General features: G+C 39.8%; 1 protein-coding gene across 10 annotated transcripts in view; it reads left to right on the forward strand.

The window, feature by feature from the left end:
- The window catches only part of ppip5k1b (diphosphoinositol pentakisphosphate kinase 1b), a 36355-nt gene extending 19320 nt beyond the window's left edge, over positions 1-17035 (forward strand). For 4 of the 10 annotated variants that reach the window (XM_058644481.1, XM_058644483.1, XM_058644482.1 and 1 more), the window contains 11 exons: positions 58-185; positions 303-417; positions 947-1054; positions 1311-1427; positions 1587-1727; positions 1917-2025; positions 4723-4869; positions 7224-7286; positions 11993-12130; positions 12914-13027; positions 15326-17035. In XM_058644481.1, coding sequence (XP_058500464.1) covers positions 58-185; positions 303-417; positions 947-1054; positions 1311-1427; positions 1587-1727; positions 1917-2025; positions 4723-4869; positions 7224-7286; positions 11993-12130; positions 12914-13027; positions 15326-15417 — 1272 coding nt within the window. In that variant the 3' untranslated portion in view covers positions 15418-17035. The remainder of the gene's footprint in view (positions 1-57; positions 186-302; positions 418-946; positions 1055-1310; positions 1428-1586; positions 1728-1916; positions 2026-4722; positions 4870-7223; positions 7287-11992; positions 12131-12913; positions 13028-15325) is intronic. The other 6 variants (XM_058644490.1, XM_058644491.1, XM_058644487.1 and 3 more) reach the window with 5 other exon arrangements.
- The last annotated feature ends 124 nt before the right edge of the window (positions 17036-17159 follow it).

The raw sequence follows: 17159 nt of genomic DNA on the forward strand, positions 1-17159 counted from the left end.
AGCTGACAAAAATTATGTTCATGTAGCTTTGTATTCCTCTCATTTAATTCATATTAGGAGTATGGCATCAGCAAAGCTGAGAAACTGGACATTTCTCAGGCTTATTGTGTTCCTCTGCTGAAGAAAATCCAGCTAGACCTACAGAGGACCCATGAGGACGAGGCTGTTAACAAGCTGCACCCTCTGTGAGCATTAAATCCACAGCTGAAGCACACAAGCATGTTGACATGTGTTTGTTAACGGTGGTTTCTGGTGTTCTGCTGACTGATGAGGACTTGGGTAATCTGTTCCTTTGTGCTTAGGTATTCCCGTGGTGTGATGTCTCCTGGTCGTCACGTACGCACACGTCTCTACTTCACCAGTGAGAGTCACGTTCACTCCTTGCTCAGCATCTTCCGCTACGGAGGACTGCTGGATGTACGTTCTGTTTTTAATTTTCCTCTGACAAACATGTCCGTCTGTGTCTGCTCCTAATGATTTGGCAAAATAAGACTAGGGTTTTTCTGTCTCATATTGCACTAACAAGAAACTGGTAAATGGGATTGAAACATGTTTTTGAGTTAACAGTAATCTTGGTTGGTTTAATAAATATATCAGCAGAGAGATTATAAATAGACAGAAGTTAAACATCAGAAATGGTCTCAGCTTTTCAAATTTCACAGTAGTTAATTCACTTATTTCTTGTCAATTATTATGACAGAGTTGATTAAATGCAACATACAGTGTATGATTTCTTGTCTCTGCCAGTAATGTGACTCTCCTGATGTGTACTTGTACAACAATGAGCCTGTAAAATAACATTAGGGTTCTAAAAGGATTTAGTTTACTTGATTTTTTTTATTTAAAAATGTTGTTACTGTTAATGCAGGCATCTGTCTCCCTCTGATTCCAGATGTCTTATCATGTGTCTTGCATGCTTGTTTATATATGTGTGTGTGTATACCAGGAGGAAAAGGACCAGCAGTGGAAACAGGCAATGGACTACCTAAGTGCTGTGACAGAACTCAACTACATGACACAGATAGTCATCATGCTATATGAAGACAACGATAAGGTCAGCTTGCAGGAGTCTATTTTTAAATTTTTTTCTCTAATTTTATTGGTTTAGTTAACAGGAACAATGTACACGTATGCTATTTTTAATGTTAGAAAGTCATCCTAACAGAATAAACAGTAATAATAAATTCAAAAATAATACATCTACAATCTTACCCCTCCTTACACTGATTTTTCATTTGATATTCTGTTAGGTGTATCTATACTCTGTGAGTAATATAGAATATACTTTTACATGTGTGTGTGGTGAGCAGGATCCCTCCTCAGAAGAGCGTTTCCATGTTGAGCTTCACTTCAGTCCAGGAGTCAAAGGATGTGATGATGAGGAAAATGTGCCACTTGGCTTTGGCTTTCGCCCAGCCTCATCTGAGGTGTGTGAACATGTGTATCTTTATTCTTTGAATGTTAATGCTATATGCTAACTGCTTAGTTTTTCTGAAAACAAATCACGTCTTTGTGTGTGTAGGATCACAAACACGAGTATAAGAAAAATACAAATTCTTGCCTCTTGTGTTCTGTGATCATATCAGAATCAAGACAAAAAGCCAAATCAGGGCAGTCTGGAGGATCTCTCCCAGGACCAGCCTGACCAGGCTCTTCACATTTCAGACCCAATCAACATCCAGCGAAGGTCTCCTATGATTCGCAACCGCAAGACGGGTTCCATGGAGGTAACAGACCATAGTGTGATTGTAATAATTTTCCACACAGAAGTAACATCTCTCTGGCTCAGAAGTTTTAGTTGCATTTACCTTTTTAAGTCACACTGTTCATGGTTTTTTTTTTTAATGAATTGGATTCATGAGGTCCCTGATATACTCGGCAACCTCTCAGTATTAACTCTGGTTCATTCCATTCAGGTCCTCTCTGAGACTTCTCCCACCCAGTCCACCAAAGGCTCCATGTCCCATCGACTGTTCCCCTCCTGTTCACGCCAGTCTCCTGAGATCAAACCAACCATTGGCTTAGGTGGGCTTCTCATTTCTGTGTGTGTGTGTGTGTGAGCGAGAGAGAGGAAGAGAGAGTTTGTGTGTGTGTGTGGGTAGGAGGAAGAAAAGAGAGAACTTAAATGACAAGAGACACTGGCCTCACAACTCAATTATCTCCAGCTGTCATCATTTAGCCTCCTCGTCATCACAACCCCCATCTCAGACTTCTCCCTCACCCTCCTACCTTTTCCGTTCTCATACGCTTCTTTGTGTATTTTTTCTTTCCTGTTTTCTTTCCATCACTGCCCCCACTCACTCTCTGTTGGTCACATAGCTTCCACTCATCTAAGCTTAGCAGCCAAACAGGCTTAGACTCTAAACTATGTAGGTAAGAGGTCAGTGAGGAGAGCTGTATTCACAGCCAAATGTAGGCTCTCTGGTGTCACAATGTTCAGAGAGGCACAGATATCCCGGCTAAATGATAAAGTGGCAAGGCATCATAGGGACCAAACTGTGGGTGTTGCTATCTGTTTTTTCTGACGTCAGCAACAAGACAACAGCCAAGATTCTACAAAGCAAGGCCTTGATATGAGTGTCCTAATTGATTAACAACGTAGCACTATTTGTGTACCACAATCTTAAAATGTTATCAGAAATAAATCAAAGGTTATTAAATGAGCAAAAACAAGCAACAAACACACTTAAAAAGATATACTATGAGGCCCCCGAGGGTTTTTCCCCAGCAAATTTCCTACAGTGGAGATTTTATTAAGTGGTCATAATCAGAAAAGCATTGACAAACAACTGAACTTTTATTTTAAAAATCTTTCTACTCCAAGGACTACCTCATTTATGATGCATCTATTATCAGAAGGTGGCGGCAGCAGCAACCATTTAGTTAGTGGCCTGTATGTGTGTTTTTTCAATGCATCTTGAAGCTGCTCCTCTAAGCACCGCTCACTAGCTGCTCCTCTTAACTCGACATGCTGTGAACCCTGCATTACTTTCACTAGCTCTTATGCATTGGAGTTGAATATTTGACGAGTAATCCAGTCGCATATACAAATAGCATTTTGATAGAAACGTCTGTCACTAAAACATATCTGATGAACCTAGTCTCATCTATGAATACAGTAAAGGAAAAGTCCTTGAAGATTCCATTGAAGGAGTCTTGTTTTACTGCATGTACAGATCCCAAGGGCATGAACCTTACAACAACCTGTTAACATGGTAACACTCACTCCAGCATGCAAGTGTCATGTAACATCTAAATGTAGACGTGTGGTCCTCAAACTTTTCAGAGTCCCGTAACCCTTCAGACATTTGACCTTCAGTCATGTACCCCCGCACTTAAAGAAAAATGTCTGTCTATTTGGTGAGAATTATTTCCCACCAAATACATTTAAAAAAAATACCAGCTTTTTCAGTGAGCAACACCAGTGGACTTTAAAAAGAAATCTACCAAATATTTCCTGAAAATATTCAGTTTTGAATCCACTTGAAACAGTGAAATACAAACTCAGAATCCACATTGACGGTGGGTTTTGCCAGCACATGCTGTTCTGTGTAGAGTCTGGTCCAGAAATCAGGCAGTGGCCCTTTGATTTAATTCCATTTTCAGGGATCCATGTGTTGTGATCTCAATGATCCTCTCCTGTTCAGATGTGGATAAACCAGCAGACACAGCTGTAAAGTGGATGACGTATCCAACTGTCTGCCCCGCCACAAAAGTCCTTGCTATTTAAAATGTCAGCATGTCTTCATCTCTCATACGTGTAGTGTAGTGCGACTTCCACCTAAATGTGCTAATCATAAAGTCTCTCTGTGTGTATCACAAGTAGCAATTGTTTCTGTGTGACATTTAAAGCCTGTAAGTATTTGTTCTTAAGTGGAGCTTTTCAGTTTGTTGGTAAGTGTGACAGAGACGGTCAGAGTATATGTACTCGGGGTATATGGTCCTATCTACCACCACCACTGACTGCACATGCCACAGACAAGAGCAGCAGGTGTCATGGACGACCTCTCTCACTGTGAGCTGCTTTTCATACCCACATACTGTTTATAGAACAAAGGATTAAGGCACCCACTTAATATTGGGGGCCTGTTATTTTTTCACTTTTATGGTCGTATTTTCTCTTCTGTGCTATCAACAAACCTAGTCATATTAGGAGATATATATATATTTATAAAAATGAGAATATAGCTCTTTGCTATTTGCATAAATAATTGCAAATTCAGCAGGAGCAAGAATCCCTTTTCTAATCTTGGCAGTTCAAAACACTTCTGTTGGTATGTTGCATACAAAACATATGTTCTTTATGTACTTGTGAACGCACACTTAGTCTTGTGTTTACATATCTATACACCCTTATAAACTTACATGAATATGGTGCTTTCACTGTTGTGTAAACGTTCGTAGCCTACATCATTATCATCAGTTTCATCATTATCAATATTTATAGGAATTCACAGGCCTGTTCCCAGATTGTCAAATTGTTTTATAAACCATTCTGTTTTGAAAGTTAAAAGATGACAGCAACGCTGTAGTTTCAAGGTAATGCCACCAGTGTGCATTTTTAAAGATGTCCACACACAAATGCCAAAAACTGACTGACCATAGCCACTGTTTGTTTTGACAATAATGGCATGTTGTGAAATAAAAACTAGTGCTCACCCTTAACACCTTCATCCATTTCCTCGACCCCTACACACCTCCCCCCGGCTCCTCCTTACACAGGCTCGCTCTGCTCTGGCCTCTTCAGTGCCTCCGTCCTTGGGGTGTCCTGTAGCGCCCCCAACCTGCGAGACTACGTCCGCACGCACCACCACCACCGAAAACCACCTCTGTCCCCTGGCAGTCTGCCATGTCAGACTGGCATGTTTGGTATGTCACACCACTGTCTGTCTTTCTCCACCAAGACGGGGCTATTTTTTTCTCAAATCCTTTTATCTTTTTTTGTCTTCCTTTAAGGCTTAAAAATACATTTGTTTTTCTTATTTTTTGTCTTCCTTAAGCTTCATCTTCCTTTTTAAATTTATCTGGGGATAATCTGTACTGTCACTGCCTTTTTGGATCGAAGCTCTAATCCTTTCACTCCCTTTTCCAAAACAAATTGCAAACTGTTGCATCAGATTTTCTAAAGGTGATTTACTTCACAACGTGCATGATAATGGCTCTGATCTAACTGAAGAGGGATTGCTGAGCATGAAACCTTGCATTGGACTGTGTAATATAATCAGAAATAATTTTTGTTTGTTTTTTCCAGATCAGCATGAAAATTCACTGATCCCTGCACTGTCTGTTTGGGTTTGAATTAGATGAAATATACGCTCTCTGTGCATGTAGTTGTGCGGTATGTACATTTAGTAGATCCTCTCAGGGAATTCAATTCCATAATCCACTGTTAAGTAGTTTTTGAGCCTGGCTTTTCTTGATCAAAGTTTAGGGTAATTGTTACATTGAGAAACTTGGCCTGTTGTTTGGACTGGATATATTTTCAAGACATGATAATCCACTGTTAAATATTTCCCATTCTCTCTCCACACCCTATCCCTCAGTTTTATGTTACCAATGGTGAGTATAAGGAAGCTGTTTTCTCAGCCGCAGGGCTCCTTATTTCACAGTTAATTATCCCAAACATCTGTGTTGATCATTTTTCTTTCAGCTGTGTTGCCTCCAAAACATGAATATAATAGCTTTAGGTTAATTTGACAGCTGGTAATTTTTGTTTGCATATGGATCTGAACATTTTCCCACTGAGGGTTATAAAGACCAGAGGCTGAGGTCTTCAGTTTGTCCACTGGGTGTCACTCTGGCTGCAAGGCAAGTTCCTGGAGCAAAATACATTTTCACTTTTCCCTTGCATTGTTATGTTATGTTATGTTATGGCGATGGTTTATAATTATATCATCGCTGATTATTCATTGACATTGACAAAGAGGGCTTGTTTGTTATTTTCCTTCAACTATTGTTTGAATTCTGTTGTGTAAGGAGTGGAAGGAAGTTCATTCGTGGTTTAAATGCAGACCAGAGAATGAACTGCAATTTGGGTTGGTACTTCAGAGCAAAGGTGCCTGTTTGTTAAACCCTCACACCTTGGTCATTTGAATTTCAACTTGAATTATTCATTGACATTCATTGTTTACCACTTATCATCCACATAAAGGCTGTGGCTCGCTGGAGCCAATCCCAGCTGACACAGGCAAAAGACAGGGTACACCCTGGACAGGTTGCCAGTTGAACAACCATTCACTCTCACATTCACACCTGCTGGAAATTTAGAGTGTCCAGTAAACCTTTTGTACTGTGGGAGGAAACTGGAGAACCTGGAGAAAACCCACGCGCACACTGCAAAAAAGGTCCTCAATCAGACCAGGTCGCAAACCCAGGTCTTTTTGCTGCAAGGCAACAGTGCTAGCCACTACCCGTCTGCTACTACTACTGCTATTCGATATTTTTTAGGTGGCTATTATAATGAATATATAGGAATAGTTATTAAGATACATTTCATTAAAGATGTTTTTTGTCAGTTAATTGTGGGCAGAAAACATGCAGAGAAAAAATCTGTAAAGCAATAATGCTTCTTATATCGCAAGGTATGTTTACACCATGCAATCATTAATGTGCAAACTTCTGTATATCAAACAAAATTGATATATGATTATTGATTTTGTCTGGCATAAGAAACAAGAGTATTCTTTGGATCAATGAGTTTGGAGGTACAAGTACAACCATGCTATAATCCCCTTGCTTTCAGGCTTTATGCTAAGCTAACCAGCTGCTGTCTACACCCTCATATTTACAGCGTAGTCATCCGAGTCATTAAAATCTCTTTATTTTATTCTTACTAAGAATGTGGATAACTATTTCCAAACAAATGTTAGTGAGTAGCTGAGTGTAGGTCAGTGAAGTATAGAGACAGAAGAGTGGATTCTTAAATTGTTTCCTGTCACACTCGGCAACAGTCTTCCTGCATGTTTATTATTCAACCAAACCATTGACACCATCAACTCCACCACATTTCATTTCTCTGACCGCCTTTTCTTGTGTTCCTCTTCAGAGATGTCTCCCTTTTTCAGGCATGTTGGTTGGCAGGTAGACGTGGATGAATGGACTCTCTGTTTTTCTCTCCTCTTTCATTCTCATATTAACACATACAAGCAGACAAACAGGCAGACAGACAGGCAGTCAAGTACCAGCAGTCCCAGTAATACCAGTTACCTTTCTTATCTCCTCAGAGCTGTTCTCTATGCCGGCAGTAAAGAGATTTTCTGTGTCGTTTGCCAGGCATCCAACTAATGGTATGTCTGCATTTATTCAAGATTATTCCGACACTCCTCCAGTTTTTCTTGTTATCTTGCATGGCCTCTCTGTGGGAAAACATTTTCTGTGTTGTCTATTTTTGGGAGTTTGACATTTGAGTTAATTACCTTAAACGTCTCCGGGAAAAAACAAAAAATCTCACAGGTTTCTTTTTCTCGACACACCCTCAGTGTTTGTTTTTACCTTGTGTTGGCTTCAACACTCACCTCTAACACCACCTGCTCTGCCTGCATTTGTTTAATTAGCTGATACCGCTGTCTCTTCATAGGATATGTGTATGTGCCTTACATGGAATATGACTCCTTCGTTATGTTTTCACATGTAGATAATCTGTGCACATTTGTGTTCATTTGTAAATCACTTATTCCATGAATTTGTTACTTTGGGGTGTTAATTTTAAAGAGCAACGTAAAGCAAGTGGAAAGCTTGTGTTATGCCACTATTTATAATTCAAAGGTTTCAAATGCAGCATCACTGAATGTGGTCAGAGTTTTGCATCTGTAATCACACACTCACCAACGTTAAGCCCGTGCTGAAATCCTCTTCTATGTCCTTCCAGCAAGGTGAGAAATCAACCTCAGAAAAAAACTGTTTTGTCGGTTTGTTTGCTCTTTTAATGCAAGTTACATTTTAACATTTGCTCCTCACAAAAATCACAAACAAAAAGCATGTAAAAGAAAATTCTGAATTAATTTGTTTTGAACTTTTTTTTTTACCAGCACACCCAACAGGACAAACAATGTGTTGTGTTCAGTTTTATTTTTATCATTAGCTGAGACCATAACACAGCTGGAATTGATCTTTTTCCCCCCCTCTGGTAAGGTTAGTGTACTTTGCTGCAAACGCGTCTCTGGCATGAGTTCTGTTGTTTTGCTAAATTCTTTCTTGAAAATGCCCGTTCTTGATATTTTGACAGTTTATACGTTCTGAAAGGATTTGTTCTTTTGTGGAACTGTGGTTTAATGCATTTCAATGTGTTTGACTACTATGTACAGGTTGATCTTTCATGGTTGAACTCCCTGGTGGGTGCAGTGGTTCATTTACACTGAGAAGGAGCAAGTCAAGTACAGCTCATAACCGAGTCCTGTTAGGATATTCGGGTATGACTTCTTCTAAATGTGTTTCTGCATAAAAAAATATAGCCCAGATGGCCCATCACTTGTTGCTGGTCTCATTGGTGCCAGGGTCATCATATGCCCTTGCAGAATGACATGCTAGAGTCTGTAATTCAGAAATCTGATATAATGTAGTGGTTAGACAAACCACTGGAAACCACTGTGATGGGGGTTTCTCTTCAGTTTTCGCCTGCATTTCCAGTAGATGAGGGGAGTATTGTTGTGTACTGTTGTATGAAGTAGATCTGTGGCTATTCTCTCATGTTATTTTTTTCTTTCTGACAGTTGTTGCTTTTAGGTTATGTTTAAAATTAGAAGGACTGGACTGTGTCAGTTGTCTGTGCATTGCAGCAGTGTTCAGGCATGGTCGACCTGCTTCATTCATAACTTTATGAAGTACTCTGGTTGATTAAATGTAGTCAGGCAGTTCTATCTTGTCTGTCTTTGAGGCTGATATTCTGGATAAATTATTTCTCTATTCAGATGAATCTTGCAGCTCTACTCTGTGCAGCTCCTTCTCACTCTGCAAGCACCAGCGTGCTTTCTCTGTCTGTTCTTGTGTCCCTGCTCTGCCTCTCATCCCTCAGAACCCTCAGTCGAGCGCCATGTAGTCCAGCTGCTGGTTGGGCCTCGAGCTCGGCTGGTGCTCCTGGGGTTTGCCTCTCTGGCTGTGGACAGGTTCACAACCACCCACCTACGTCACTACTCCTACCACCTACGTCTACCTATAGAGGCCTGGCTGATATCTGCTTAGCAGCTCGCAGAAATCCTCCACGGTCAGCTCTCCCTGTTGCCTCCACCTTTGACTCACTCTAATCCTGTTCACCCATGAGGGGCAAGTGGGACACTGCAAATGCCAACTGAGCTTTCAACTGCTGTGCAGTTTTTATTTGTGTGTTTTGTACCCCTCAGTCTACTTTTCTGTCTTTGCTTTAATTCATTTTCCTCCCATTTCTCCCTGATAATATATCTGCAGCCCTGCTTCAGTTTATGTCCAACCATAAACATGCTCTTATTTGCTCCTACATGCTTCTATTTGCATGTCATTGATTGTCATTCCAAAGCAGGAAATATTTGTTTCCCTCCACTTACTTTCAAATCAAATCACAGTCGAACTACAGTTACAGACAATTGTTTGGTTTGTTTTTTAAATGAAGTTGTTATATTTGAGGTTTTTTTTATGTTTTAATTTTTTTTGTCACTTAGGCTTTTATGAATTGTTGCTAGTTAAAATATCACTGTGCTCTCTGTTCTGTCCTCCTGTCTTTTTGCCTGCATAGCCATCTGGATAAAGTGAGTGCTTAGTTCTGCTTAGCATCTGTGTTTTTGGTTCCCACTGCATTCAGCATGTGAGCTGTGTTTGATATCCATATGAAGAGGCTGCAGTCCAGACTGGGAGGAGGGAAAGACCAAGAATGACAGTCGGTGTTATTTTACAAGTCCTGCTTAATTAGGCAGTTCATCATAGATGATGGCTGCTGTGCTACCTTAGCACTTCCTCCTGAGGCATTGTGATATAAATATAAACCAAAACAGGTATCATATTTCCTTTTGTCATGGAAACCTTGGCATCAAGTCACTGTTCATTGTGAACAGTGACTTGGTCTAATGGATAGAACTGCTTCCATAGTGTACAAGTACAAGAATGATGGAGGGACTTGTACTGCTGCTACATCCATCTATGATCTGTACTGTTTTATCATAAATTATCAACTGTTGACCATTCAAGATACAGTTTACATTGTAGATATAAAACAAGGACTGAATAGGCAATGAAAATCATTCACAACATAGTTTATAGTCACACAGGGCCTTATGTCTTATACTGTGCATTGTTTGATCCTAGGAGAAGCATTATATTATATTATATTATAATATTGAGCAGCTCAGCCAATCATCAACCGGGGACATTTTTATCACTCGCTCATAGTTCCTGTCCATTGAGTTGCCGACTGTATGAAACAAGTAGCATTAGTGAACAGTAGTATAAAGATCTGTAGCCATCAAGATGATTTTTCCTGGTTTAAATATATTTTCTGTGTCATTTAGTATTTTTCTCTACATAGCGTGAAAGCAGTCATCTGTACACTGGTTACACTCAAGGGTCCGTTAAACAAGAGTTCACAACAAAGAGCCAATGGAGCTTGTCTCATGGTCAGTGAGGCAAAGGGACAAAGTGGGACAAAATGGAAATGAGATATACATCATGCCAGGACATTGAGCTCCAAATGCTGCATGGAAAGCATTTTTTTTTATCTCCTCAATACTACAAGCATTGTAATACTGCTTCTGATGTATCCTGAATCCCAAACCTTCCTCTCGCAGCTCACTGCTTTTTCCTAATGCTTGTACATTAGTCATCATGGAAAGAAATCACCTTTGTCTCTGTAGCGGTGGATGAATCGGATGTTCTGCTCCAACCTTCATCCATTTCCCCTTCTTTCCCCCATTGAATCACGTCATCATTGTGCACATTACCAGGTTGCACTGAAACTTGCAACCGATGCATCCCAGTGGCAGTGTGTGCTTGTCAGGCTTTCATGGCCCAAGTAGTCAGCATTCATCACAACTGATGCCTGCTCAAAGACACTTAAGCAGCTCTGATTATGTTTTTTTTTTTAATTTCTTCCTGCATGCCATCAGCATGCCTGATTGTTAAAGTGTCCTACTCTAGAGTGAGATGTTGTTGGTTCAAACCCTGGCCCCATCATGTAGGAAGATGGTACCTACAGCCTCACTGCTTACCAATCAGCATGTAAGTGAGGTTTAGGGGATGAACTCGGATGGATTATCATCTCACCCAAACAGAGGTTGGTGTTAGTGGCTTTGTGCTATGGAGACTGGCGATAAGCACCGGCCATACGACTAGTGTATGACCTAGTTATACAACCAACAACCTCTCTCTATACCATCAGAGTGGTTTGATCTCTATTTACCGGTGTAAAAAAAAAATACCGGTCGGTAAATCTGTGTTTTAATAATCACCTCCATTTTCCTTCATTTGTGTGAAGGTTCTCAGTCTTTCAGGTTGTTGTATTGTGTTCCATATTTGCTAGAAATGTGAACGGGGCATTTTTGTTGGAACACCTTCTTGATAACTGCTTGAATATAAATGTTTGAGACATGATTCTTAGACAATAACCAGCACTGTCTATAAGACTTCAGACTTTGAAAGTCTGTCCAGTATTGACATTAACACCAACGATGAAGAAATGACATACACTATGTGGTCGAAACTCGTTCATTTTGACTCAATAATTTTTGTTGCTGTGGGAAATTCACACCTGCTATAATGCTGATTATGCTATCTGACATATATTTTGTCTGCTGAATTATTTTAATTTGAAAGGTAAACAAGGCCAGTATTTGTAGCCCTTGCAGTTGCCCTAAAAGTTTGCGTGGCTTGTTAACAAACGGAAAATGGCTGCCGCACTGAGCAAATGAATAGCCAACATGCACAGAGAGCCAGGACTTCACCATCACTCCTCCACCAGTTCAGTCTGGTGGAGGAGTGGTACCGTCAGCTGTGCAATCAGCTGTGCCCCTGTCTGTCCCCATCTGTGCTGCAGGTTTTGAAGGCTGCTCCATGGTGCCCTCTATCTACCCACTGGAGACACTGCACAACTTGCTCTCATTGAAGCAAGTGGAAGAGTTTCTCAGCCGGGTGTGTGAGAGCAGCAGCGATGCCCATGCCAAGACCATGAAAGGTGAGTCAATGCTTAATTATTTTCCAATAAACATTAAATGGATGAATAGATGACTTGTTTCTTATTTAGAGCCAAAAAGGCTCATTCTGCTAGCACCATAAAATAAAAAAATTAAAAAGTTCTGTCCATATTAGAAATGATGCATCATTATTTGACAAACCTTTGAGTTGTGTTTTTTTTTTTTACTTACAACAGTGGTTGAATGATTAGCGCAAATCAGAGCAGCACAAACCTTGGTGATCAGTTAGTCAGTTGTCATAGACCAGACTAGGCATGGGCCAATAATTCATTTCAAGGTATCAAAAGCCGTAGAATTTTCTGTCAAACTCTGTGTAAGGTATGAGATATTTTAATAACTTGTCAAGAACAGAGTGCAGGAATCACTCTGGTTGTCATTGAGAAACAAAGACCCCTTCACCTCAGGGTTGGTGTGAGCCATCAGTCAGATGTTGTCTTTTCAATGCTATGATGGCTGAAGGAGGTGACCTTTTAGAGCTGTAAATGCAATACCATCATGCCATGATGTTTTATCTCAAGGTTATCACATTGTCAAAATCTCGTACTGTCCCATGCTTAGACCAGACTGACCCAGAGTCACCAGGGAAGATGCTACAATAATGCTGAATGTCTCTGGATTGTAGACCATTACTGTAATATTGAGTTGATTTTGATTCGTAAACACCAGTCACCAACCTTTACCCTGTTGCTACACTGAGTGAAATGAGCTTTGGTGTGTGACATTTGTAAACTGATGTGAATGTGTTTTTGCTCTCTTGGCTCCAGCACTTTCCAGCTTGTTTAACTCTCAGAGCCAGACGTCTCTCTACTGCCTGCAGCAGCCTCTATCCTCTTCTGGGTCAGAGACGTCTCTTCGTCCACCAAGTCAGCCTCTGTGGCGTCAGTGTTTTTTTTTCATATATATATACATATATATTTCATTTTTTAATGATGTTATGTAATGACATCCATTTATTTATTCAAGTAGATGCACAATACCAATGATAAAAAAAAATGATGTATGCCATAAAGTAGAATGTTGCAGTTCTTTCTGTGGCATGGAAGTTACATAGTGCCAATGCAGACCTACTCAGGCTTTTACAGGAGTGAGATTCACCCTGTAATGGGTTGATGTACCATCAAAATAATCTTGGAGAGATTATTTGAAGGTTGAAATCCCGCATTGTGTCACTTAAAGTAGCCATCAGCGTCTTTGAGTGTCAAGAAAAGCGCTATAAAAATATGATGTATTATTATTATTCCCAAACTATCGTGAGCAACCAAATCAAATATTTCCTTACTGATTATTTGTTTAATAAAAAAATTACAACACAAAAAAAAATACATTTGAACTGCAAATTAGGTCTTTGCATGATTAGGTTACAAAGAAATCCCTCCATAAATTATCTACAAATGTTCAATAACACTCCATCCACATGAACATCTGTAAAAAAATGTATTTAAAATAAACTAAATATTTTATGACCATTTGAGATCTATTTACAAAACTAAAATCTTTACTTTTGAATGACCTCAAATGGCTCAACTGCATTTCAAGGTTATATATATATGACTCCACATCAGTCTATTGTTCCACTCATGTAAACTCACGTTCCAACTAGTAGTGGCAATGTCTCACCGGGAAATCACCCTTTGGAGTCTGTTTTGACCAAAATAATATTGCGCCACCAACTGGATTGGAAAGTGATGTGCTACCAGGAGCGTGCTCAGTTGGCACGTATGATCCATGGGGGATTAAACTGGAGGTGCACACATAATTGTTCCATCATGTGGACCAATTATGAAAATTGGCAGATGACTAAATTTATGTCACACAGACTCTAGTGGACCGGTAGAGTCAGGTATTACCCGGCCCTCAGAGATCAAATTCCTCATGTCACTGACTTGTTTTAAAAGAAAAAAAAATACCCTTGAATTTATTTAATGTTAGGTCAGTTCCAATTTGCATTACAGCAATTATTGCAAAAAATCAAATAAAACAATCCCAGAGGTCTATTTAACACATTTTCATTATAACGTGCTACCACTCAGCTCAGCAGCTGACAGTTTCAGATGCTGACTTGAACAAAGCTTTTGCTTCTCAGCAGCACCGGGCAGCACCGGGCAGCCCCCATGTGTGGAGATGAGTGAGTGCAAATGACTGTGCAAGCTCAGCAAAACCTTGATGGAGATGAATAGATCACATTGACTGTGACCGTCATGTTGAAGGTAGCAGACATTCAGTTATCTACGATGACCCACTGGTAACAGAAAGGTCACATCTCGCTTCCTCATCAGCTCAAAGGCAAATGTCCATTACCCGAGCCCAGAACTAAGACTGTAGCTGGCAGCTGTTTTCCTTTATTTATTACTAAGTTGGTTATTTATTTTAGTTCAAAAAAATATCAATTGTAGTTGCTGACAAGTCTCCACTCATTCCATACATAAAATTTCACTCGGCACATAACACCAAGCTCATTTCATTAAAAGTACAAACTCAGTGGTAGCACATCGTTTTTTTTAGTTGTTTTTTTTAACCCTTTTAATTTCTTCCTTTCCGTCTTTCCTCAGTCACTTTTTTCCCTTTTATTTCCCTGAATACTGAGGGAATTCATTTATCCTTTCACCTTGTTTTGTTTGAAAAATTTGCCTTCACATTTTTTTACCCATCTGCTCTGCCGACATATTTTATTTCAATCTGGCTCACTCTGAGCGGATTCCCAGCTGTGTGATTGGTTATCAGCTCTAATGTGGGCTGCTGTGCCTGCTGAGAACTCATTTAGCCTTGTTCATCACACGGTAAACAGACAGGATGCTGGAAGTTAGAGCTGAGTGCGGGCGGCTACAATGTGTCACTCAGCAATCCCAGACTGTCACTGAAAATGTCCACACTCGATTCTTGACTAATAAATAGAGAGAAAAAGCAAATTTAACTTGTACTGTGAGGGATCCTAGTTTTCTGTTGTTGTTGTTTTCTAGTCAGATTATTGATATGTGGCTCCATTAAACAAATTAAACCAAAACTGATTTCTTAAATATGGCCAACCGGAAGGTTGGAGCTAAAGCCATACACATTCAGTAACACAACCCATTATCAATTCAGCAAGTTAAGTTTTTATTGTTTTTCAATTGTAGGTTTTGTGCCTACATTTGGGTTCTGACCATGACTGAATTTGTTCTTGTTGGTTTTTTTTAAAGATGGCAGCATCCCCTCTAGTGCTGTGTCCAGTGCGGGCCCCTCTTCTCCGGTCACAGATAGCTCCGGCATGAACTTCAGCTTCAGTGAGTAGGAGATGGAGGAAAACACAAGCACCTCTCTGAATGTCTGGTTCTCTACATGCGCCATAATTTCCTCTGTCCGAGAAGCTCACGAGAAAAAGACGAGGGAATTGCTACTTTCTGGAGTGGGACCACATTGCCTTAGGTAATACAAAGAGCCAGACTGTAAATATTACCACTTTATCAGGGAACATGGACTCACCTGATGCACCCTGACAACACTGAACCTTCCCCAAGTTTAAAACCACTCATCACCTCCGTGTTCCTCTTCAGTGTTTCTACATATTCATAAACCTGCTCTGACAACATGAACTGAACATCAAGCTAACAGTCACCACAGCTGTGCCTTTCATTTAGTCCGGATGCTGCCCACATTAAAAACCAAAATCTGTTTTATAGAACCGATCAAACACCAGCTGCCTTATTTCATACTATACCTGCTGACATTTGGCTAAAATGCATTCGACGGCCGAGCTGTCAGCTGTCGTATGTTACAATTTGGAAATCCACAAAGTGACCGCGGACTATTTTCTTCACTCTGTTGCCTTACAACAGTACATGCAGCCAGTCATAGCAGGGCGAGAGAAAGAAACAGGCTGTTGAAGCCAAAGGCCATTTCAGCTTCAAATGTCAAAGCCAAAGTGTAAAAAACCCTCTGAAAAATACATTTAAGTTGGAAAAGTACATTAATACCACTCATATATCTGAAAATATGATGTCATGTAGCCAGATACTAGGACGCTTGGGTAAGCACAATGGAAATGAGGGAAAATGTGCAGTCACCTCTCACTGATGCATCTCATTTTTAAAATTTGGACAAGAATCAAAATGCAAAACTGACCGCTTATATTTCAGACACTTTCAGATTCTGAAATTTTAATTTATGCAGGACAGTTTTTGTCAACCTTAAAGAAACAGGATCGAATGTATTTATATCCCATTTGCTAGATCTGTCTTTAAACCGTTAACTCCGATTGTTTTGAAATTGTCACAAATGCAACTAACCAAAGGAGATGGTGCAGCGCCAAAGTAGAGATTATAATATAACAAACATCCTCCCTCAGGAATCTGACACACGCATGATTTTACCGGTTGTTAATTTCAAAAGTCTGATTAATCTCAAGTGTGTATTTAACTGTGCTTTTTAAACAACTTGTGAGAGAAATCTTTAAGCCAGAGTTGTGTTCTACACACTGTAGGTTTCCTGCTGTATTCGTATAACTTATTTTTTAATTATTTTGTGGGAGTGTTTACAAATCAAATCAGAATTCAAGAAATTATAGATTTATTCCAGGGTTAGAGGGAGAAACCACTTCTTTAGGGTAAGAGTATACATTTGCTGCCTGAATACTGCAGATTTCTTGATTTCTTTCACTCTATGCTGAATTCTCTCACTGTTTTGTCAACATGCAGTCCATGCCAAATCACCTGTACGTTTCAATGTTTAATCAGATGACACGTTGAAGCCAAACTACAAGTCTAAAAATGCAATTTTTTTTTTTACCACTGTGACTGAACGTAGCTTCAAATCAAATCTGTTGATTTAAATGTGTTAACATTCTAGATTTCTAGTATTTTACTACTTTGACCAAAAACTTGTCGAGTTAAAGCTCCATCATAAAGCAACAACTTGCAGTTTTTCTTTTTTAACAGTGAGCTTTAGTTTCACTCTGTGTTGTCTGTAAAACCACAGGGCAAGAGAAATAAAATGATTCCCTGCTTATTTTCAAACAAGTTAACCTGGAAACTCCCC

Source organism: Solea solea, chromosome 12 (assembly GCF_958295425.1).
Source record: "Solea solea chromosome 12, fSolSol10.1, whole genome shotgun sequence".
NCBI lineage: Eukaryota > Metazoa > Chordata > Actinopteri > Pleuronectiformes > Soleidae > Solea > Solea solea.